This window comes from Chamaea fasciata, unplaced genomic scaffold (assembly GCF_029207755.1).
Source record: "Chamaea fasciata isolate MVZ Bird 193981 ecotype frontalis unplaced genomic scaffold, bChaFas1.0.hap1 SCAF_5, whole genome shotgun sequence".
Classification (NCBI taxonomy): domain Eukaryota; kingdom Metazoa; phylum Chordata; class Aves; order Passeriformes; family Sylviidae; genus Chamaea; species Chamaea fasciata.
The window spans coordinates 56,253,103-56,277,159 of NW_027094090.1; the positions used below are offsets into that span (position 1 = coordinate 56,253,103).

Sequence of the window (24,057 nt, forward strand, 5' to 3'; positions counted from 1 at the left end):
CTGAACACTGGGCCAGGCTCAAAATCAAACACTATTTCACTGGGGACAGAATGAAGGAGGGGACTGGGAGTCCGGGATTGGTATTTCCGAAGACAGCGCATCAGCTGGTTCAAAGGGGCTGTTAGAGAGAAAGAGACGGGCAGGCAGAGACAGAAAGACAGACACATAGAAGAAATGAAAGAAGTCATGGGAAATAACTAGGATGCTTTGACTCCTAATCATAGATTGCTTCTGTACTTTGAAGGAAAAAAAAAAAGTCAACTCCCAAGAACACAGTTTCAGGACTGGAAATAGCCAATTGTTTTCAGATGCCAAGCAGACAGTTTATGATCAAAAGTTAAAACCAACATGATTGCACAACATTTAAATGTTGGACAAAATGGGCAAAACTCTGGAGAGCCACACCTATCAGCACATACAAAAATAGCTAGAACTGGCAACTTTCAATTAGTAGCTTGCAGGGTTAAAGGAAATTTCTTTTCTAAAAGTGCCTATTGCTGGCATTGTTAAAGACAGCTCCATTAAACGTAACACATCCTACCAAGTACCAGATTTGCATGGGAGAAACAAAGCCAGCAAAAGCCCACAGGACAAAACCTTTGAGACCAGGGAAGGGTGCACTATGGTAATTCAGACCCATACTTATGGCTGAAGCAAGTTACAGTTAGTAGGAGACAACTGTGTTACCGATTCGGAATTGGAAAAACTGTCGTGTGCCTGCCCTACTTAGCATTTCTCAATTTTCAATATTTCTGCTTTATTCTTACATTCATAGGAATAAATACAGCACATAAGAAGCCCTCTTCAGGACCTTGGCAACCAGTGGGAGAGGTGACTTAAGAGGCCCGTGCACAGCACATGAAGAAACAAACCTCCTGGCACTAGTTCTGACTTAACTGCGAATTAGGGCAGCGAGTTACTGAAGGAAACATAAAAAGACCTGGTGTAAGATCAGTGTAAGATCCCAATAATCTGCTTCCAGGAGTAGCACAGGCATGCAGTACAGCAAAGCAGCAACTTCAGCAGGGGTAGAGGGGGAGAAGAACTGGAGTATTTCAAGCTGCTTTAGGATGCAGCCATTTATATGGAAGGCCCATCTACCACGATGGTTTTCACTGAAAACCTCAGTTGTTTCCGTGGGTGAAAAGGTAACAACAGGCATAAAAATCTTTGGGAAGTCGCAGTGTATGTGTGTGAGTGAAGAAGTGTGTGTTTGTGTGTGTGTGAGTAAAAAACGTGAAAGTGCAACGTAATTTTAAAACTAAAAAAGCTAGATACTACTTAAAAACTTGTTCTCCTTCTGTCTCCCCCACTCCCAGAATGACCAGCAAATGACTCTAATTTTTGTGAAACAAATACTAAGTTCATGGAGAAGCAAATGTAAATTCACTTTTTTGTTCTAGTCATATTTTGCACTGTGGCTGTGTTTTGTAGAAGGAAGTAGGGTAACAGGAAGGGACAAAGCAGTTGTGTAATTAAATGTAACACAGTAGTTAGTTTAAATGCTACTTACCTCCCTCTCCTCGTAAACTCTGGTCTCTAATCAAGTCCTATAAAAAAATTAAAAAGCTGTGTTTAATTTAGACTGATAAGTTTGAGAATTGAGTGACATATGTTGCCCATGAAATAAAAGCGGTTTCCTACCCTGATGTACTAATGGCAATGACTCCAAAGAACTACTACACTTCTCAAAATTAAGTTGCTTTAAAACAGCATCTCTCAGTAGTAAAATGAAATGTACACCACCCAAAAAAGATGCTTACAAGAAAATATTGATTTAAAAATGCAGTTGGTCAAAACATAGGAAGAAATATTGAGTCAAATGTTCCTGTTACAGTAACACAAATGATTTGAATTGTCATATCAGAACCTGGGACATCAATTTCCTGTACTGAGGTACATCAGTCAAATGAATTCTGCTTCGTTTTTTCTTGTAACAACACACCTGATTTGCATAGCCAGGCACACTGTTCTTCTCAGAAATGACTAAATGCAGAAGGTTTTCTTCACTTCACTCTCTGAACTGAGACTATCTTTTTCAACATGTCCAGACTAAAAGCAAACTACACTAAGGATTTTACATTTTTTTAACAGAAGTAGAAAATTCTAGCAGTTTCCTTCTTTATGTCCATTTTCATAATAAAGTTTTTTTTTTTGGTTATGCTATTATTATTTATTCCCTTTTTGTTCCATAATCATATTTGCTCCTTTACACACCTGTTCTTTGCCAAAAGCACTGGTTATGCCTCAGTTGCACCACTGCCATATACCACATGCAAATGCCTCACAGGCACACTCTTAAAATTAACATTTCACCTTTCACTCAGCCCACGTGCAAAACAGATTTTGTGCCTCAGTGTCCAGGCAGATTTCTAGACTACTCACCTGACAAATGACTAATTTCTAGAGAGCAGACTTAAGGGTAAAATACAAACTGTGTACGTTAGCAAAATTAGCAAAAGGCAACACCTCAAAAGGTCCTAACTGTCCTTATGCTAATACCAACCATTTTTATTAGTTACATTTCACCATCCAGAGATTTCAAAATTGTGGAAAAACCTTAAGTGTAGCAGTTTCTGAACACTCCAAAAGAATGCTCAGAACACTGTATACTGAGCTCTTAAACTCTTAAGGAACTATCAGAATATGTGAACTCAGCCTACTTTAATTAGTTTCCTTCAATGCCAAAAATATTACTTGGAATACAAACACTAAAAAGTCTCTATCCTGCATAACAATGTGTTTAACACAGAATGGTTTGCAAGAGCGGTTACTGGCTACAGCTAACAGCATGAGCCTTGGGACTAATGACAGAAAAAAAACCAAACCCCAGTTGTTTGGGGCAGAATGTTTCTTTGAAAATTACAAGGAGAGGACTGCCAAAAGGCAGTTCTGCTTTTGGAGTAGAGATTATTTGTGTTCTTACAGCTCTCAACAGCAAAGAATAACGTATTAAAGAAAAGGAAAAATGAATGATTTTTGAAGATTCTGACAGTCCACTGAGGATTATATTAGAAACACAACATTTGTGTGTACACAGAGAATTTCACACACTGATATTCACTAGGAACACATCAAATCTACCATTCCTGACCTAACTGTTAGCAACACTTACATCAATATTGACTGGCTCGATTGTATTGATGTGGACGTTGGGAGCTGAAGAGGATCGGTCGCGTTGCCCAAATTGATTCCGATGGTCTTCATCTGCTGGTCGGAGGGGCTGTGGGATTGGAATGGATTTTGAAGGAGAAGGACTAGGGAGAATTGGTGGTCTGAGAAACAAAGTCAAGGAAAAAGAGGATTTAGGTCTACAAATGGCTTCAAACACTGCATAGTGGGTGTGGTAAGTCCTTTTCATTATTATTTGTTATAATAATACATAACAAAAAAACTGACCTAAAGCCCTGAATAAAAACAATTTATAATGAACGGTCTCTACTCCCCTATGATCAATTACAACAACTCTCTGTTGCACCAACTTCCTAATCACATGGCTATGAAGTGTTCTGAGTTAAAACAAAGAAAACTCTACCATACCAAACTAATAATAATAAATCCTCATCTGAAAACCTCATGCTGCCCAACATGCATTGCAGATAGCAAGAAATTCTGCAGTTTCCTCACCTCCAAGTCAATGCAATATACTCATTTTAATGGTAACCAATAGAGAACTAAAAATGCTTAACATCTCATTTTAAAGTTACAGACAGAAAATGGCATAAAACAAAATGCATGGATGGGATTATTTTTCGGCAAAGAAAGAGTGAAAATTACATCTGGTCACTCAACCTAATTGATTAATAATAATGAATTATTGATACTAAAAATAACATGGCCAATGTATCATTGATATTAAAAATAAACATATCACCTTTTAACCTCAACCTTTAAGAAACAACTTCGAATAGCACAACATTTCAAACGTTATTTACAGTGCTACAATGCAATAGGTTTGACTGAAAAGATAAGTGTTCAGAATACACAAACAAGCCTCCTGAAGAAATGCAAACGCTGCCAGTCATAAATATTGAGAATGTCTTTAATTAGAGTATAATGAATTGAATATTTAAAAGACAAAACAACTAAACACTTGGGTTTTTTGTTTTAAAAACGGCAGAAAGTCACTTTGGTTATCCATCAATTTCACTGAAGTGCAATAAACTGGCAATTATCTCTTAGTCTAATCAAGGTCAGTCACTGTTCAGCCTAATGATTCAATCTAATGGATATAAGGCAAAAGGCTAAGGAAAACATTTTCCACCTCTGTCAAAGAAAACTTTATGTTAAAAAGTACATGGTATCTGGCAACAAGGTTAAGAGCTGTTTTCTTTTTCTAAGTTCTAAAAGAGGAGTGGAGTCCTCCAGCCATTCAATGACTCACGGATTAATTATTATACCCACAAAGGCAATGCCCACAGGGAGAAGTTTCAAAGATAAAACAGACAGCAGCATATAGCAGCAACAGGGCCTGATGCCACCTCCTGTAAGCAATGCGTCTTGGCCTCTTCAACAACCTTTGGGGAAACTAACGTTTTCAACAGGACATCTTGGCATTTTGTCAGAAACAGGTCTGCTTTATAGCCTGCTATCCTACCTTTCATTAAAAAATTTATCCAGTTTGGGTTTGGCACTACTCCCAGAACTCACTGTTATCTGTATCCTAAAGTACCTGTCATCTTTTCCTTCTGGCCAACAATTTCCCAACTGAAAATGGCAAAACAAAGTGCTTGTGAATTCATTCAACTAACAGTCTACTAAGCCTTCCAATGAAATACCTGAATATGCTTGGGAAGTGGGGCAGAGAAGAAGAGGCAAGGGGTTTAACCCTGCTTAACTTAAAAAAAAAACAAACAACAGTTACCTACTGTCACGTGACAGAACACAGATATTGGGAAGATACTGGGAAGCAATGAACTAAAACTACCAATGGCCAAATCCCTGAGAAAGGGCCTTGAAAAACCCAGCATTTCAGAAGTTGTTTCTAATTTCAGAACTATTTTTTTAAATGCAGTTGTTGTATATACACATAAGTATATGAAGTTTTCATTCACTGCTACCCAAGTGCCTTCAGGTAAAATACTGTAGATGAAGAAGTTTGGAAGTCCTGAATGTTTTTGTAAGTAAATCATACAACTAGAACACACATCAGGAGATGGGACACCGCACAGACCCAAATGCAGGACCTGACTGACATTTAAAGGCACTCTATTTTCATGTTAAGGCAAGCATGTCAAGTGCTGCACAGAAAGAAGTATCAGAAGTCTAAAAGGTGTCTCCATCAGGCCAGTATTGTAACTGGTGGGATAGCTAATTCCTGCTTAAGTTTCCTGAGAGTTCTCAGGTAATAAGGAAATTAAGGGAAATATATCACAATATGCATCAGAACATTGCACCAGGACTGACTGTGACACACCATCTGAGCTCTGCCACATGACAAAAACAGAAGCAATCAGATATTCTGTGATTATGAGTAAGCCAAGGGAGAGAAAACCAGATTGAGGCAATATTGTTCCAATTACATCCTCCTTTGAGTCATAAATGGTCATCTGCTACTCCTGTGTTTCTGGTCACAGGTCATCATGTCCATCATGTTGCTAACACAGATAGCATGCTGCGTCATACCATGTTTGAAAACAACCTGAACAGCTTTTTCTACTCATTAAATTCTTACTGGGGGAGGTCCATATCTTTAGAAAATAATTGCAGGCTGATAAAGCATTATCTTTTTTCTATCTCTAAACTATTACTTGGAGGGTCTCTGGGCTTTAGTCAACAAAGAATCCAGAGATGGGAACCTCATAAGCAGGCAGCCACGTGCTCCATTATGATTTTATTAATGGGTGTCCTTGAGACACTTTGAAAAAAGTAGGTTATTTCTGCTAAATGGAAAATTTTCTTGAAAAAGATAACTAGTGAAGTAAAAGAGACAAGGGGATTGCTAGCCAAGAGAGCCTACTGAGATCACAAGCTCAGAAAATATTACCACCAGCTTCTGCCTCTGTCTGGCAAAAGCTGGATCTTGATCTGCATCAAGATCTTGATCTATCAAAAATACATCACCACAAGGAGTGCAGTGATCCAAAAGGCTGTTCCTACAGTATTACTAAATTGTAATTACTTGAGAAGAGTAGAAGTGACACTGGAGCTAAAAGGGCCAGATATCATCATATGGAAAAGGGTGACACTGTCGATTCCAGGTCAGTTCCAAAACTAGTTCTTAGGCTATGAAAGCATAGTGCTGAAAAAAACCACACTGCAAAAAAAGAAACCCCCAAACAAACAAACAAACCAACCCCTCCCCCCAAACCCTCGAACAAACCAAACACACAAAAAACTCCCTGCCCCCAAAATAACAGGCTGAGGCTTAAAGGAATGTGCAGTTTGAATATCAGAATCTGAGTTTCTGTTTTTCCTGTGGCCTTTGTGGACAGTTTACAGCCACTTTGCTAAAGGAGACCATCTACAAGTAAGCAGATAAATCACTTTCTCCCAGCCTCCTGGATGTGGACATTCTTGTAACAAATGATTCTTGGCTTCTGAAGAAACAAGCTGATGGCTGTCAAATCTCAATCTAATATGTTTTAACCTTTCCTGGCAGTATGACAGAACATGCTTTTACCTTGGACCGTATGTTTGGGATTAGCACATTGTTGCCTCCCTTTTTATCAGGAAACAAGAATAACTGATAAGATGTAAAATTTTTATACCCTTTACCAAGCACAGAAAGTGCCTATGTGCCCACTATTCCACAAAATTGAGTCCACAAGAAAGAATAAGGTAACTCAAAAAAATGTCTGCACGTGTTATGCTACATAAAAAGAAACAATTTTATAAAATCATATACAGTATGTCTATTGGACTTTAGAACTTGCAATAAAATAAGTTCACTTTACAAATCCAAAAGAAAATTTTAATACAGATTTTTCTTAATGCCCTTTACTCACCAATGTGATGTTTTTTAAGTGTTTAAGAGCTGGTCTACGCAGGAAAGATTTTTCTTATGATAGGTGTATACGGGCTTCAAGTTTTTGTTGACTGTATTTTTATTTTGCTGCAGTTGAGCAAATGCTTGAACTGAAAATTCACATTCGCCTAGCTTCAATTATACGGTGTGCACCAATTCTTTTTCAAAATGACAGCATCTCTCCTGGACTGAGATTTTCTTTCTCCCCCTCACACTCTGAACAAGTCCATCTCAGTTTAGCCACTGGGCTCAGTGTTGCACACACTATTTACCTGTCATGCTGCACGCTCACATCCAAACCAAACCTACTGCAAGCTAAAATGTGTATCAAGGCTCTCTTGATTGTGTTTTTTTTTTTGTGTTTACACCAGAGTGTTAACACCAGACTGGATCTGGTTGCTGTTACTGCTGTTAATGAAGAACACAGTGCGCTTCCAGTTCCAAGCGGTTTCCAAGGACTGTTAAGGATCTGGGATACAATGGTATTTCAGCTATAGTAGCAAGCAGGTAAATTTAAATTGTGAAGGCCAAATAGGTTCTGATTTAACTACTGTGGTACTGTATAGACATTGCTAGAAAACAATAATTTTTATCCTTCCCCCTCCCTGAGGCCTGGAAGTACTCAATAATCCCAAATCAAATGCCGATTTGTAGAAAAGGACAGCAGTACCAGTTTGTAACTACAAGCTAAAAAACTTTCTTGCAGCACCCTGTGAAGTCAGTCTAGAAGCACCATGGGACAGATCTGTAACAGTCAGTGCCCCACACAAATGAGTGCAGTTTTTTATACCATGATAACTTGCTTTCATCCATGCTGGCTTGTAGGGGAAAAACAACTGCCGGGATTACCACAATGGCGTGCACTCATTTATAGTGGCCTTTGGGCCCAGATCTAAGCTGATGAGCCTGAAATTCCTGACACTTCATATACCAGGGGTTATCAAGAGAACCACACTGTCGCTCTCAGTCCTCCAGACCAGGTCCAGTTCACTAGCAGGTTTTTGCAAATAACGTTTGGGAGAGCAAGACGTTTCCCTCACCTGTTGTATGGACCGACAGAGTCATCTGATTCAAAGATTCTGACACTTTTAGGGGAAGAGTTCATTGTTTTATGAATTAAAACACAAAGCTTCTCCTCACTTACACACCACAGGATTTAAATGGCATTGTAGCATAAAATGTAATATTGTAAGACTGTATCTTTGCCTCCTTGGCTTTTCAGAAGTTTTTCTAGACATTCAAGTATCTTCGGCTGAAGCAGAATGATCAGTGAACATTTGGAAGACAGAAAGGAAAGCAGAGGTGTTTAATCACAAGCTGGAGCCTGCTCAAAGGCAAGGACTGGCAAGCTTCCAAGAACGGTGCACCAGACATTCCTCTTTTCTTCCTCCAACTTAGAAGACGAAGCATATTGGGAAATGTTGTTTCTCCAAGAGCCAAGATGTTGCCAAGTTGCTTATTTCTCTCTTTTTCATGTATCTGAGACTGAGGGAACTGGGTTCACAGAAATTCTGTGCTCATATTTTATGAGCCAAGATGGAGAAGAAACTTCATGACAGTGCAATGAATAAAACAAATACAATGTATGATATACAGTTTCCTTACTTCAATTTTATTACAATGGCTCTTAGCAGGGAGACCTATTCTTTTCTTTCCAGTTAACTGCAGATTGTAACTAAAACGATTGTTTTGGCACAGCAGGATAGTGCAAATGGAAAGAACTAAAATGGGACACAAAAACTAATGCGCAGGCTGGACACAATTTTATAAGGGGTTCATAAATGTGAAAGGGGACCACATGTGCTCCCTCATCTTGGGGTGGAAAACCTGGAGGGACTGCCTATGGCTTAGAGTTGGAAGAATCAAAGGCTACAGGCCTGGATTGCTTTAGGATGTTACACATGAGCAAAGTGAAACAGTTCTGCAGCATGTTTAGCAGCTTTTGCATCATGTCCCATGGTCTTTTCCTTTATGTCCCTTTCTCTTTCAAACTTTTCCATTTGCTCCCTTGACAGTGTCTCAGCATGTCACACAGGCCTTTGCTCTTGAACTTGTCTTGCAACACAAACTTCCTCCTTTGGGCACTTTGCCTGCCGCTGGGATCCCTTCACAAGGCTAGAGATGAAGAAGGGTGCTTGCCTTCTATTCCCTCAACCAAACGAAAAGTAACATCCCTTCTTCCATGAGCTGTTCCATGCAAGACGCTAGGAGAACAGAGAAATCAAAGGAACAATATTAATCTAGGAAGTGTTATTAAAGCACTAGGTTCCTCATATTTTCTATCTCACTGTTCAGCTCTCAAATTTCAATCCCATATTCTCCTCCCAGACAAGAAAAGCTCAAATGTCAGCCCTTTTTCTTATTCCAGTTGAGCTACTGTCCCATATTGTAGCAGTCCTCTTTAATAAAACAACAGGTGAGTACATATTTTAATAGGAAAGGCCAGCTTTTTAAATTCAGCTAGATTAATATTTCCACAATTATGTTCTTAAAAAGCAGAGAAGTATTATTAAAGAAAGGCAAGAAAGATATCTGGAAAAAGGCATGGACAGTGCTATATTCTCATCCAGTAACATCTGAGCTACTTCTGAAAAGGAAATACTACATACACACATGCTAAGGGAACACTGTATGACTAACATGCATAAGACATATGAACACCAGCTGATGATCATAAACCATTTTCAAAATGAACAGAATTTTGCAAGCATGGTGTATGCCTTTTCTTTTGTTTAACAATAAATTGTACAACAAAGCAAAAAAGCAGAAAGGAGAAAGCTAGAAACCTTTTACATCTTCTGCGACTACAAACGTTAATAAACGCAACACTTGAGAAAAGCTCATTAACGGCAACTAGCAAATATATTTAAATGTTAGTGTTTTTATGTATGTGAAGTTAAAGATCTCATGGCATTAACCAGCTTTGGTCCCAGTTTTTTCTTTGTTTTCACTTCACAGAACTAAGACTGCGTGAAGTAGTTCATGTATCAAGATAATCCCTACTGTTGTAACCTCACAAACTGGGAAGAATGGACCAATGTGAGGCAAAGGCAGGTGAAAAGCAGGACAATTTAGACTATTAGGATCAGGGCTATGTAGTGCCTTTGACATCCACTAGCATTTAACACAATCGGTATGAACAAGTTTCTTAATGAATTAATAGTTCTAGCCCAGTTACAATTTTGGCTGTACCATGACAAATCCTCAACAAGCAGCCTTGCCCACAATCTGCTGCACTAATATCCATGGATTTAAAGGCAACATTCATTACCATGAAGAAGTATTTCTGATTTCATCTGAATCTGCACAAAACGGTACAAGTAAGAACATAATCTCAGTACTTACCAAGTAAGGGTCCCTCTGCAGGACTGTCAGTCTGTTTTCCTGGGAGGCATTTTATTTGGTCTTCCACAAAATAGTCTTGGCCGTCCAGAGAATGTATCTTCTAGTTAAGAGTCCAGAGGTGACTCCGTAGCTTCAAGCGTGTTCCTGCTTCAGTCTAGGCACAATTTTCACTAATCCAAGAGAGCCTCTCCGCCACATTCAGCTCAACTCCACACAGCACACATGTCCTGGGAATGGTTTTCTGAAGGCTTCTGTATTTGGTGTTCTTAATAAATATGCACCAGATTTCTTGAGTGTGATATACATCCCTGAGTTACTCTTTCCTGGACATTTGTTCAACTATCTAATGGTGGATGGTGTCATTGGTCTCTTTGCTACTGGGAACATAATTTAAATATGGTCTCTTACCTCTTCATGGAGAAAGGGTACAGAATCTTTGTTGGAAATACAGGGGGATGGTCAGTTTTAGAGGTCTACTTTTACAAAACCTGGAGCTGCAGCAAACAGATGCTATTGGAATACCCCAACATGAACAGGAAGAAGACAGCTGGTCTGGAGGATACTAAAGCAGTGCATGTGGAAAAGCTACTAAAGCAATATTATGAACCTGGAACTGGCACCTGTTCGGCCTTATAGTAATGTGGTTTATTTTGAAACCGAGGTATGTGACTTCAAGGCATATAAATTGCAGTTTGATAACCAACTAAAAGAATTTGTGAGGATATAACTTTGGTTTATATTAACTTTAAGTATAAAATCTTTCCAGTTTAGACCAGGTCTAAGCTATCATGTAGAAGGAATCAGTTTAAAAGGTAAAGCCCCAATTCTACAGTTACACACACATTTAACCTAGGCTCATTACTAATCTACAGAATTTGTGTGAATGAAAACATCCACTTCTTTTAAGTTAAGCACAGGTGCATATACTTGCATGAGAAGCCAGATTACAAGAATGTAGAGCTGCAAAGCACTATTTTGAGTGTTTCTTAGCACAGTACCGAAATGTTATGTTATTAAACAGCAGGAATAAGTTCATACCCAACAGAATCTGAGGGGGGCACTGAGGGGTATGATCCAGATGCTGGGGTGGTCTCTCCTAAGGAGGCCTCCTCTGGTGGTATGGGATGATGTTCAAAGAACTTGGAGACAAACAGCAAACTGTGAGGCAAGAACAAAACAAAAACAACCTAACTTGTGCAAAACCCAGAAGTTTCACAATATAATACTCAAAGACTGCAAAAAAAACCCCCAAAACCCAAACACCTCATTGATTAAATTCTTAATTTTGCAACAGAGATTACACTAACACATTAAATCTGCAAGCTTTGTTAAAAGTACTATTTACTTTACAGAGGATAAAAAGATCATGCCTTAAATATAAACTTTGTGGAAATTAATTTTTAAATCTTTTAGCTGGAATTGCAAACATCTGGCTCTTCAAAAATGTGCAACTTATATCTGTGAGTGCATAAACTTACACTCTGAGCACAAACTCCAGGGATGCCAATGGAAACAGTTACAAATACCAAAATAAACTGAAATTAAATTCATTCTTGGGGAGAAAAATAGCATTTTAAATTATTCCTTATACAAAACTCTATTTAAAAGACTTAATAGCCTCTGCTGAAACTAATCAAATAGAACAGAGCCAGTTTATACCAGATCCTAAATCTACATCAAAGGCTTACACAAATAGATCAGTAACTCAATCCAAGAACACTGGACTGTTTGGGTCCTTCTCTTTTATGATTCTTACCTAGGCATTGATCTTGCTAGCAGATTTATTTTCAATTATTGTAAAATCAACTGCAATTTTACTATAATCAACTAATGTCTCTTAACATTTTTTTAGGTTGAAGAGAATAAATCCACAGCTAAATTCTTAGCAGGGCCCTAGCGATCACACAATAAAGAACCAGTTTTGATTAATAATAACAACTGTGAACAATGAGAAGCCTGTCTGATACAGTCAAGTGCTCAGCAACCCTATTCATGATTCAAAAAAAGCACTTCACAGACCAGCAAAGAAATATGAACTGGTTGTCTGAGCTAGCACAGAAAGAGTATGAATCAAGCAGTCTCATAAGAACAGTTGAACTCTTTTTTTTTTTTTTTTAGGCACCTCCTCTGACTTCCTGAATTACAGATTTAACACAAGAAATCACTGACACCTGTATACTCATTAAAAGGCTCAATCTGAAAATCAATTGTGATTACTTACTCAAGCTGATCATAATTAACACACATCAGTGGCACTTCTGTACTACAGCGCTGGTGAAATTTGTAGCCACAGGTCTGGCAGCGGAAGCCCTGGAAAAGCAGCTTCCGACAGAAGTCGCAGAATGCTAACGTGAAGAACGTTTTTCGTACCTACAGTGTTCAAAAACAGTCACAATTACCTAGAGTCCCCTGTAAGCCCAAGATAGGCTATTTGCTTTTACCTCCCTCAAATGCACTTACAAGCCTCTTTTGTGATGATGGAGCTATAGTTTTATGTATCAAACAGATTTATATGAAAGATGGTCCCCTTTCCCAAAGAGTTTTCATGCATTAAAACTTTATTTCAACTGTCTCTTGGAATTAATGCTTCGCTTCACTAGCAGCAAGAGTAAGAGCAAAAAACCTGAAGCAAAACTTGACTATTATCATGCTAGACCCAAATATGGAGAATTTATCTGGATACAAGCGAAAAAACAAAAGCTGCCAAAATATTATTTCATATTCTAACTTTTCCCAAAGTCAAAGAATATTTCTATCTAATACTCACAGGACTGGAAATACACACTGGCACATATATATGTAGGGCTTCAATGTATGTGTATGGTTACACATACAGTTGTAATTTTGACTACTGAAACTCAGAACCATTCAGAATTGATCATGCATTCTCCCCAAATTATAGGGGGAAAATGATTTAGTTAATTTTCATATTTAGCAATCCCTAGCGTAAAAACACATTCTTAGTTCTATTATTACATGAAATAATCAGAATTTCAGAGGGATATAAAAAAAGTTAAGCCTACTTAGAGTTCACCTAACTAGCCATAACCCAAACAGCTTGTTTGAGCTAAATAGGTTGAATCAGCTATGAATTTTGCTATGTTTTAAGCTGAAATAGGTCTTTCTTTCCAACGTGACAAACATTATTTCCAGGATTTTGTATGTAGCTGGAAACATTTAGACAGATTCTGTTTAGCAGCTTCCATTTACTTGGTGCCTTATCAAGTCAAAACATATTTGTGCACTGCATCATTGATGATGTCAGCACTGCTCTGGGAATAGTTAGTTCATTAGTTAATTGCTACTGCAGAGCCAGCAGGGAGGCCCAGAATACATTTTATAGATACAGCAATACAAAAATAGTAGATTATTATTACAGCTCTGCAATGCAGTGCTGATATAAACCCCCTACATTTATAGATTTTAGAGGGTGTATTCCAACAAAACATGAAAGTTTTAAGGGTGATCAAGTACTCTAGCATCACTTATTTCAAACACAATTCTATCTAATTCACTTGAGCTACTGTGATTAAAAACTTCTTTTGTAACTCCCACCACATCCCACAGATGCAAAATATTCCAAGTTGGTAATTTGAATTTGAAAGTACAAAGTTGATGCAACCCCACTGAACATCTCACAAAACCCACTACATACGAAATTGTGTGTCGTGAGTGGCACATTCTCCAAAACTTCCACATGCAACTCCTCTCCCGTGAGCCAGGAAATGTCTGTGTCCCAGCCAATTGGCTTCTTCTCTCTAAAGTGCAAATAAGCGTCTCATTAGCATCAGCACACAAGCCCTTGCATGTCTCTTGCCAAAGTTGTGAGATCAGCTAAAAAGTTATCCTGTGGGGGGTTGCTACCCAGTCTAATTGCAGGAAACTTTAGAAGCAAGACCTTAGGCTCAGTACATAGCAAACAAAGCACACCTTCCCTGGACAAACTTCAGGAAGGAAATGCACTTTTTCAACCAGCTCCAGTAGTAGCCAATTCCTTGTTCCCTATGTGGCAGATGGCTTTTTGATCAAATAAAGTGTTTGTGAAGGTACCTGTGGTGTAAAAGTTCCACAGAGATGGCTAATTGTGTACATGAAGATACTACACACATTTTTAGGGCTGAAAACTTTTTTTTCCTCCCAAGGGAACTTGGTCTTTAGTTAAGAATGCATTATAGCCAAATGAAACAAAACCAAGAACTTAACACAACCTATTTAATACTTGTTTGGTTACTATGAGTTTGATTAATGAGTCTTTAGCCATAATCTCATATTACTGAGTATTATGCCCGAGCCATTTCCTAGGAGTTAGACATTCTTTACAACATGACTGTGATGTGCAAATTGTTTAGGGCAAAGTATCATAAAATTCTGAACTTGGTAAACAACTTTTGGATAGAAGTAGCCATCCTGGGTAGCTCCAATAAGAGATTCTAAGAGCAAAAAAGCGTCCCACACAAACCATACCCATCTTGTATTCTGTAAACAGCACAACATTCTGGAATAAGACCTCTCATCATCAGCGCTTTTTTTAGGCTGTCTCGGACTGTCACTCCACATCTTGCTGGAACCTAGAGGTCAAATACAAAAGAAATGAGTTAAAACAGTTTCCAATTGATCCCCCCAAACTGATGCAAACGTTTTGACGTGCTAAAACCCACTCTTCAGGATGCTTTACAGAATCGTAGGTCAGAGTTTTCCAAAACCTTTTTTGTTCCACGGAAAATTTTATTGCTGAATAGTATATGAGGAAAAGGGCTCAGCTAGAAGAAACTACAACCTCTACACTTCTATTAACATTTGGAGCACAATCTTCACTCAACTCCAGAAGTGAATTTCCAGCTTTCTCAGCTGGAGGAAAGTGGAGACATAGCACACAGATAGCTAATAACTACATACAGCTTTAATTTCACAGGCTGGCCTGAACATAAGTGGGGAAATATGCCAAGTGAAATTAAGTGAAGGAACTAACTTGGACTGCACTCAAAAAAACATTACCCTAAAATGTAAATATTTTATTTTCTATTTCTAAAACAGAAGATAAGCATGCAAACAAGTGAAACAAAATAGTCATCTGAGTCAGGGGACCATCACCTCTCACTTTAACCTATATTTGTAACTCCAGAGATATGTCTTACATGAAAAACATATTACTCTCTTCTGTTTCCTGGCTTGAAAAGTTTAGATAACTAACAGGATGGGAAGAAAGGAGGAGCACATTAAAACTAGCCAAATCAAGAACTGCATACTATGTAAAGTTATTTTCCTCACTTCTAAACTAATTGTGGGCATATCTTACACAAGTAAATAGGTCATCTCTAGGTATACCTGTGATTTAACAGTGTACAGTGTCAAGCCCTAAACAAGAAGAATACATGACCTGGTGATTAAGTGTAGTTAAGGTATTGAATATTATCTCCTAACTATTTTTAGAACTCCATAGTGAAAATTTGTAAGGCTTCAGGCACTGTACACACTGGGGTATCTCCTATAATCATGGACAGTACCTTAAACACAAATCAGAAGAAAAAACACAAACTTAACAAACCTGACAGGTCTGTCTGAACACCTGAAACTCAAATCTGGCTTGCAAGTGGCTTAAGCCAGAGCACTCAGTAGCCAAAAGCAGTGTTTTAATCAGCTTCAGCTGGCTTTGGATTGGAGCCTAGTTTTTGCTCCCTGCACTTAAGTTTCCATGGGTATTTAGGGGCTCTATGTCCTTCTTAAGCATGACAGTGCAAAGTAGCAGCCTGTCTCAAGTATCTTTGTGCACACCACTTGAGGTTATGCTATATGTTGCATTTCTAGAACTCAGACAGAGGCTATTTCAGAAGACACAAAGGAATATTTTGCTTCACCATCTTCCTCCCATTAACATGAGCATGCCTCTTTACAGGATGTTTGTGCATTTCATCTGGTCAACACAAACATTAAAAGAAAGACAATTTTTCTTAATTCCTTGAAAAGAACAGCCTAGGCATACTACTTTACAATCTTCATATTCAGCCTTAGGTAACTTTGGTTTACACATTGCACTCTTTTTTAATGCATCCTTTTACTACTCTAAGCTTACTCCTTAGTAAGGAACTCCTCTCCTTTCTCCAAGGATGGAGGGTGTGACTCATATTCTTTCATACAAATGTTGAGTCTAAATTATGATTGTTGTATTGATACAGCAAAACGTGTTAAAGATCTGTCTTGATCTACAAAGGTGGTTAGAAATTATTAGTGAAGTTGGCTTATAAATCCTGTATTATGGTACTTATAAATTGCACAGTATTGATTCTACTTGTAGAACTCATGAGCCATTCTAATAATAGATTCTGTGCTATACTAATCATAATATCCTGTTAAGAAAACAACCCTTTAATTGTCCCTATGATTTAGTGCCATCATCATTCTGCCAAAGATCCCTAAAAGAACCTGTCTGTCCCCTCAGTGTCCTTCTCCGTGCCTCCAACATATATATTTACAAACAGAGAGTAAATATTTTTAAGAATCTGACTAAAATCTCTGATGGTTTCCGGTGTGCTCCAACCTCCCACACACATTAGATCCAATCATGAGCCATTCTGATGGAGGAAACAAGTGCTCTTTGGCTCAAAGCTATTTTTCCTCTAAGTATAGCTCCTGCTGGATTGAGGTTGAGTGCCCACAGACAATTCAGGTCTACCTTTCCAGCAACCACTGTCACTTCACTACTGATACCCACAGCGGCAGAAGAAACTGAAATACTGCAGAGGTGACAGACAGATGATGGGGACAAAAAGGGGAACGAAAAGAGCCAGGAGAGAGATTGGGCATGAAGGAGAAATGGGAGGAGAGGGTCAGGACAAACTTCAAGAACTGAACATGCAGGGGAAGCATGTGTATACTGGAAGAGGGAATTGGATCAGCAGGTTGGTGGGAATCAAACAAGTAAGATTTGAGGACTGAGGACCTGAGGCTGAAGGCAGGAAAAAAAGATGTGATGAACCACCTTGCAGGGAGAACTGTTTGCCAGCACTTGGGGAAGTACTGGAAGCACATCCTGAACAAGAAGCTTTCAAGCTGTGACTGGGAGAAAAGGTGAGTTGTTTTGGACAAGGAACATCAGGGGGAAGGAGATGCCTAAGAGCAGCAAGAGAACCCAGCACAGAGCAGGAAGAGGTTCTAGCTTAGGCAGAAAACTCCAATGGAGTTAAGCACTGAAAGAAACCGGGTTAGTAAAATCTTAACCTCTGTGAGGGAGTGGAACAGGACAAGGAGGAAAAGTCAAGCAGTAGGAAGATGACTAACATTAAATAAGAGATAAGCAGTCTTGTGGTCACTAGAAAACATTTTCTTCCTCCAGCACTCATCCTCTATAAATGATGACCACATCCTCCAGTAACTCATGAAGCAAAGAAATGCATCAGGAACCTCAAAGTTCCAATGCTATTAATTAATTACACTGGTGTAATTTTTTTTCCTTTTAATTTTGTCAAAAACAGGACTTATGAAGTTACAGGGTTTCTTTTAAAAGATCAACAAAGTCGGAAATGCAAACTCTCAAAATTTGGGAAGTACCAGAATGAAGGTTACCTACAGCAACACAAGTGCTATAGGACTATGAAAAATATGCATTAAACATCCTGCTCACTTTCCATTTCCTATTCCTCAGTATTATTATCTCAAGTCCCCTTCATTAAAATCCAAGCCATATTTATGCAACTTGCAATTAGAAACATGGGTAGAACATTTGTTCTCTTCACTGCCATTTGCATCAAGATCCAGCTAAAACCCAGAGAACTGTTTTTATTACTTTCAAAAGCCATCATGATCCTGAATCAGCATCACATTTAGAACATTCTCTTACAGAACTCCTGAGCAGAGAAACATAAGGCCAAATTAAAAGAACTTAGTGCTAGAATAAGTCCCTGTAGTATTGATTAATCATTTTCCCAGACTGGTACAGCACGGTCTATCACCATCTGTGCATGTAGCCCTTCAGCCCCCTCCTTCAGTCCTTACTAGTGCCTGCTGTAAAGCAGAAATCTCACCCTGCAAAGCATTCTCTCTGAAACCTCTTTTTGCCCCTGGCTTCTTTTCACCCCCAAATTATGGCAAAGTTAATAAAAGAAGCTGGTTCCAAGAAAGTGGTTTGGAGACCAACTCAGTCTTCAGAAAAACAAAACCCCAAACTGGTTGTTTTTCCTGGCTAACAGACTCCTGCTGACTCCAAAGCAGGAGTTTTGGAACAGCTTTTTTCTCAGACCCGGGCAGAGGGAGGGTGTGTGGCCCCACAGGCTGGGAGGAGAGCAGGGAGCAGGAGCCCTGCATGGTGCAGCCCCGAGTGCCTGCCAGGAGCCGGCAGCTCCAGCACGGCAGGAAGGCACCAAGGAGGGTTTATCAATTCCATCAAGGGTTTTGCCAGGATTCCCACAGAGCATTATAACTGAATCACATCAGCATTTTTTAACAAAATCAGTTCCCCAGGAGAAAATTTCTCATCTACTCCAAAATACACAGCACTCTTAACGCCTGCAACCCAATACACTGAACGAAGTAGGCATTTTATTGAAACATAGAATGTTTAATATTATTTAAAATCCATTTTATTTGCACTGATCCATTATCTCCTGATCCCTCTATTTTATAACTAAAAAAATCCAAATGTTTCACAAAAGTTACCACCTAGAAACTCATGTTACTGAGCTAGGGGATGTATTTTCAAATTGTGATTGTTAAGGGCTTTCTTTTCTAGGTTACTTATATACATAAGATTTGTAGATCAGAAAAAGCTTAGGTTTTTATATGAATTAGAAAACTGATTCAGCAAGCAACTTTCTAAAGTGACGAGTATGAAAGTATAGGCTATATAACAATAAGGAACAGTACAGATGCTGCCAACACAGACTGCAAGGTGTGTACAGTGTGTAGATTAATAATATACCTAAATTTGGCAAGTAGCAATTCAGGGACACACCAAAACACAGGCCCAACTTTGCAAATGTTAAGCCCCAAGGAAAATTATTCCAGATTGCAGAAACTCTCAAAGCAATCTTACTACCTAGACAGATTAAACACAACTATATCCCTTAATGTCCTCATTTCTTTTTCTCACCTGAACTATTTCTAGGGACAGTAAGTATTTGTAACAATATTATTGGTATATATTTAGTACTGCAGCCACAAGTATTTAAGCAATGCATAATAAATCATTTATTTCTGTAAATCAGGTCATTCCTGATTCAGTAAGAAATTCAGGGCTATGTCCCTAAATAACTCTTACATCACTTTTCTAACATCAGACTGGAAACTGGCATAGTCTCAGTAAGTTAAAAATGCTTCTTCACACCACTGTAGTTTCCAATGTTTTAGAGCAATGAAGAGCCTGAGAAGCACACCAAAGAAGCAATGCAAAGGTATTGTCTCAAAGTGGAGAGGCTGGCCAGCCCTAAATATCCAGTATTATACTTCTCAAAACTAGTTAGCTGGCTTTATTTTTCCCTCAGCCTGGCACTGTTGCTCAGCTCACTTTAGCAAAGTGTAATGCATGTATGGTATGTAAGGTATGTGCAACATACCTTAGAGCTTCAGAGCAATTCCAAACAATCAAGTCAACTACTGGGTGCAACAGTGGAAATATGCCAAGCAGAATGGATTTCAAAGATCACTTCAAAGTATTTATTTGTTTGCCACAACATACAGCACCCTTAAAGATCACACTTTTTTCCTCCCCACAACTGATACCCAGGACTAAAAAATCTCAGCCACATGTTCACAGAATTCAAGGTGTTGGGAGAAAATTAGGCTAAGCTATACTTTTGCCAAATAATTAGTCCGGCCTTCCAACATGTCAGGTTTTCTGGTTAAATAGAGACACGAGATCCACATTTAATTTCTCATCTTACCTATGGAGGACAAATATTTCACCAAATCAGTCAGCTACTTCTTACAGCACTAACAGATAAAATTACCCTCCTTTGGCAAAAAGGACATAAGATGGCACTGAACATCACATTCTCTAGAAAACAAAGAACACAGCTTTCAGAAACAGCTGTTCTGGATATCAGGACACGAAGCTCTATCCAACTTCCAGGAGAAAGCAGCAAGAAAATACATTCTTAATGAAGCATATTAGTGAGACAAATGAGAGGCAGTTTCATTGCATTAAAGCTTGTTTCCATGGGAAATTGAACAGAATTTACCCGTTCTACAAAGCTGTTACCATTCAATCAAAAGCATTCCATTTAACTTGCAAAGACATGGGTTACCAGCACCCAGTGGCACCCTCAAATGCAATTAAGTGTACTCACTTGTAGAATACAACAGACTGATTTATGTCAGTGCAGAAATATTTTCTTGAGAATACATCATCTTTCAACCACACTGGATGAAACCTGTTGTGCCTAATCAATGGCCTTCACATATTATTTTTCAAGCTTTTGAGAGACGGCTCCCAAACAGTGTTTGGAACAGCACTGATCATTTTAAAGGGGACAGTGGAGAACAGATCATCTTCAAATTTTAGTTAGAGTGAGTACCAGTGGCAGAAGCTGTGAAGGCTGACAATGACCTACTAGCAAAATAAAGTTTGGAAAATATGGCTTTAGACTTCAGACTTGTGAGAAACGCTCATCTAGAAAAATATCTGTAGCCACTGTATGGGCATGAAACCCCAGGACCCCGTGGTTTCTGTTCAAGAGACAAAAAAGTCAGCTGGCTGGTCTCCAAACCAAAACCCACATGCATTAGAAGTTCAAGGTACAAAACAGTTTAAATAAATCTTTGTAGTAAGTCAGGCCCAGAGTTCACTTTTGTAGAGTCCTGTCGCAGCTGATCACGCTCCAAGTGCTTTAAAAGCAGCATGGGGGCAAGAAACTATAGCAGAAGGGCTAAAATTCACACCCTGCTCTAAACTGTTGCAACTGATCCTATAACCAAATGGATACTTCCATCTTCAGGTAGTATACACATTCTCTACAAATATTAAAACTCTTGTTGGCCAGTTTGCTTAAAGAACACAAGAAGCATGAATTTAAGTATTACTTACTAGACATGGAATTAAAACATTTATTATGATAATTTTCAGATTTGTGACTTGCATTCCATTTCACTGAGTGCCTGCCTAGCACATTATGAAGTAAAGGAAGCATGCTCAAAACAGTATTGTTTTTTCTAGCATTCCTTACTTTATACAGCCAGACTTTCCATCTCATAAGGAATCGCTAAACAGTCCTTACTTGAGTAAAAACCAGTGACCAATGTTGCATGTGGCATTCTAGACGACAAGTCTTCAGTTTTATAATGGCAAGCTTTCAATATTGTTTCACTTTGCAATCTAAGACAGCGTGTCAATAAAACTGTAGTAGATGATTCTCTTTTCAACACATATGTCTTTGAATTTATCCAGCATTTTAGGGTAGCTTGCGGTGAGTTACCCCCAGCAGGGAGCTAAGCACCACCTAGCTGGTTGCTCACTCCCTCCTCAGTGGGAGGGGAGAAGAGAATTAGAAGGACAAAAAATAAAAAAAACTCCCAAAGAAAGATAAAAGACAATTTAATCAGTGATGGAACAAATCTTCCTAGTGGTACAGAGGTATCAAGTGAAGTTTACTTGAAAGTAAACTACCATTTACTTCATGTCACCAGACAGTTAATAAGATGCAAAAAATTCCAAAGTATTCAGATACATTCAGCAACCAGCCATTGGCATAGGCTAAAAATAAACTCAATTTCTGCTGCATGTTTGATATAACATGGGAGGTTTTAATTGTGTAATTAAAAGCAAGAAACTGGTTTATTCAGCTGCCTGAATGTCCCTTCTCTGAATTTTCCTTATACTTGACAGGTGAAACTGGAAGGGCAGCTTAAATGGCTGCAGAAAATCAGTGCTTACTACTCAGCAAGCTTGAGGCAAAAGCTCACAGCATAAACTACAGAAAGCAAGATGCAAAACTGAACTCAAAAGAAATGAATCAAGTATCAGATTTAAAAACAGAATATTTGAAGGATCCCAGTTGTGCATGCATGATGAATTAATTTATGCTAAGAATTTACATAGAATAAAAATAGCTTATTCTTCTGGTCTTCATGACTGCAGAGGAGATCACATGATTGCTTGCCTAATTAAAAGGCAGATGTACTAATAAACCAAGGTGTGACAAGAGTGAGACACTTAAGAATTGCCCCCATGCACAGCATTCTCAGTCCTGTTTAGTTCCTTTAACTCTTGAACACACAAATTGTCACTTTTAAAAACTCAGTCTCACATTCACATTTTGAGAACTTCCATTAACTTTCCAATATATGCGTAACTATGAGATGCACGGGAAGCATACCGACACAAAACCAAGTGGAAAAGCTTTGCTGGCCCAGATTTATGCTATTTATGCTGAGTTTTTACACAAAGCACCTCTAATTACTCTTAAACTTCAAAATAAAGCAAAACAAAGAACAACCAAAATAGTCTAGAACCCACACAATATTCTATAGTTGAACATAGAAGAAAGGGTAACTTTTTTGTTACCTGAAGTATTACTTTTGGTTTAGAAGCTACCATGGAAGTGTTTTGACCTTGTGGTGGGTGATAAAACAAAATGATATGATATGATAATATCAAGAATGTGCAGGCAACCGAAATATTTGGAGGCCACCAAGCTTTCCCAAAGCATGGACAGCATTGTTTTTTTTTTTTTTTGCTCTCCCTTGCTTCACTTTCTCCATTCAGACCACTCCAGACAGAAATAGAATTCAAACTGACCAAATCCACTCCTTGCTCATGCCGACAGAAAGAGAGAGGGCACTGGAGCTGGGAGAGGATCCTTTATAAATGCAACTGGGGAGAGCAGAGGAGACTCCCTTACCACCCTCACAGCCGCTCCACCAAGAAAGCCAGAAGACACGAAGGGAACGTTTCCTCTGGAAGCTTGTAAAAAATGTGCAGAAGGCAGCAACAGACACAGAGATGAAGCACAAGACCAATCACCACCTGATGCCTTTCAAATGGCCATCATTCCTTACACTTAAACACTGTTTTCCTGTAACTTTCCATGCTTCAGATCGTCATTCAGGAGAGCTCATTTGCTTTCAGACTGCTCTCCCCCTACTCTAAGTACTTGTCCAGAAGGGATTTCTTGGGTAATCAAAATCATTCAGGGCTGCTATTCATCAAGTTGTATGATCTTGTTCACAAAGTACTTGAGAGTTAGAAGTCCTCTTACTGCATTCTCTTCTTTCCTAGAATTCTCTCCTTCTTTCCTTTTATTAGGACTCACGACAACATCAAAAACCTCCTAATATTGTTCCTCTGCAGAGTTATGACCAGTTTCAGCTACTTGTTTTTATACCAGGCCTCATGTTAAATGGCTTTTCTCGGAAGCCTTTATTTCACTCAGTATAAAGCAGCTTGTGGCAGATGTAAAGACCAACACAGAACATGATTACTCACACTACACACAACCACGCCCAAGGAATTCCTAACCACGAGACACAAATTTCGAATATCCACAACATGCATTTAATGGAGGCTGAACAGAGGGTTTCCAAATAGAAAACACTTAAACTCATAAAATTCCTGAGTCACAAACAGCTCAAATTTGGAAGACAACCCATGGAAAATATCCTACATGCCTGATCTATTCTTGTGCTCTTTCACTATGACAGAGAGATACTCCAGATACATCCACAAAATGTTTACTCCATTACAGGTTTCAGAGAATTTTCCTCCAAGAGAGGAAACCAACCTCACCTGATGTGCCACAGGAAAACTGTCTAAAAATTCT

The 24,057-nt window shown here is 38.7% G+C and overlaps 1 protein-coding gene across 1 annotated transcript in view; it reads right to left on the minus strand.

Moving 5' to 3' along the window:
• Positions 1–24,057, minus strand: part of BRAF (B-Raf proto-oncogene, serine/threonine kinase) — an 81,237-nt gene that overhangs the window by 24,909 nt on the left and 32,271 nt on the right. Inside the window, exons 4-9 of the mRNA XM_066183806.1 lie at positions 14,777–14,880; positions 13,968–14,070; positions 12,534–12,682; positions 11,351–11,470; positions 3,116–3,275; positions 1,514–1,550 (exon numbers count right to left, since the gene is read on the minus strand). Of these exons, the coding sequence (XP_066039903.1) occupies positions 1,514–1,550; positions 3,116–3,275; positions 11,351–11,470; positions 12,534–12,682; positions 13,968–14,070; positions 14,777–14,880 (673 nt within the window). The remainder of the gene's footprint in view (positions 1–1,513; positions 1,551–3,115; positions 3,276–11,350; positions 11,471–12,533; positions 12,683–13,967; positions 14,071–14,776; positions 14,881–24,057) is intronic.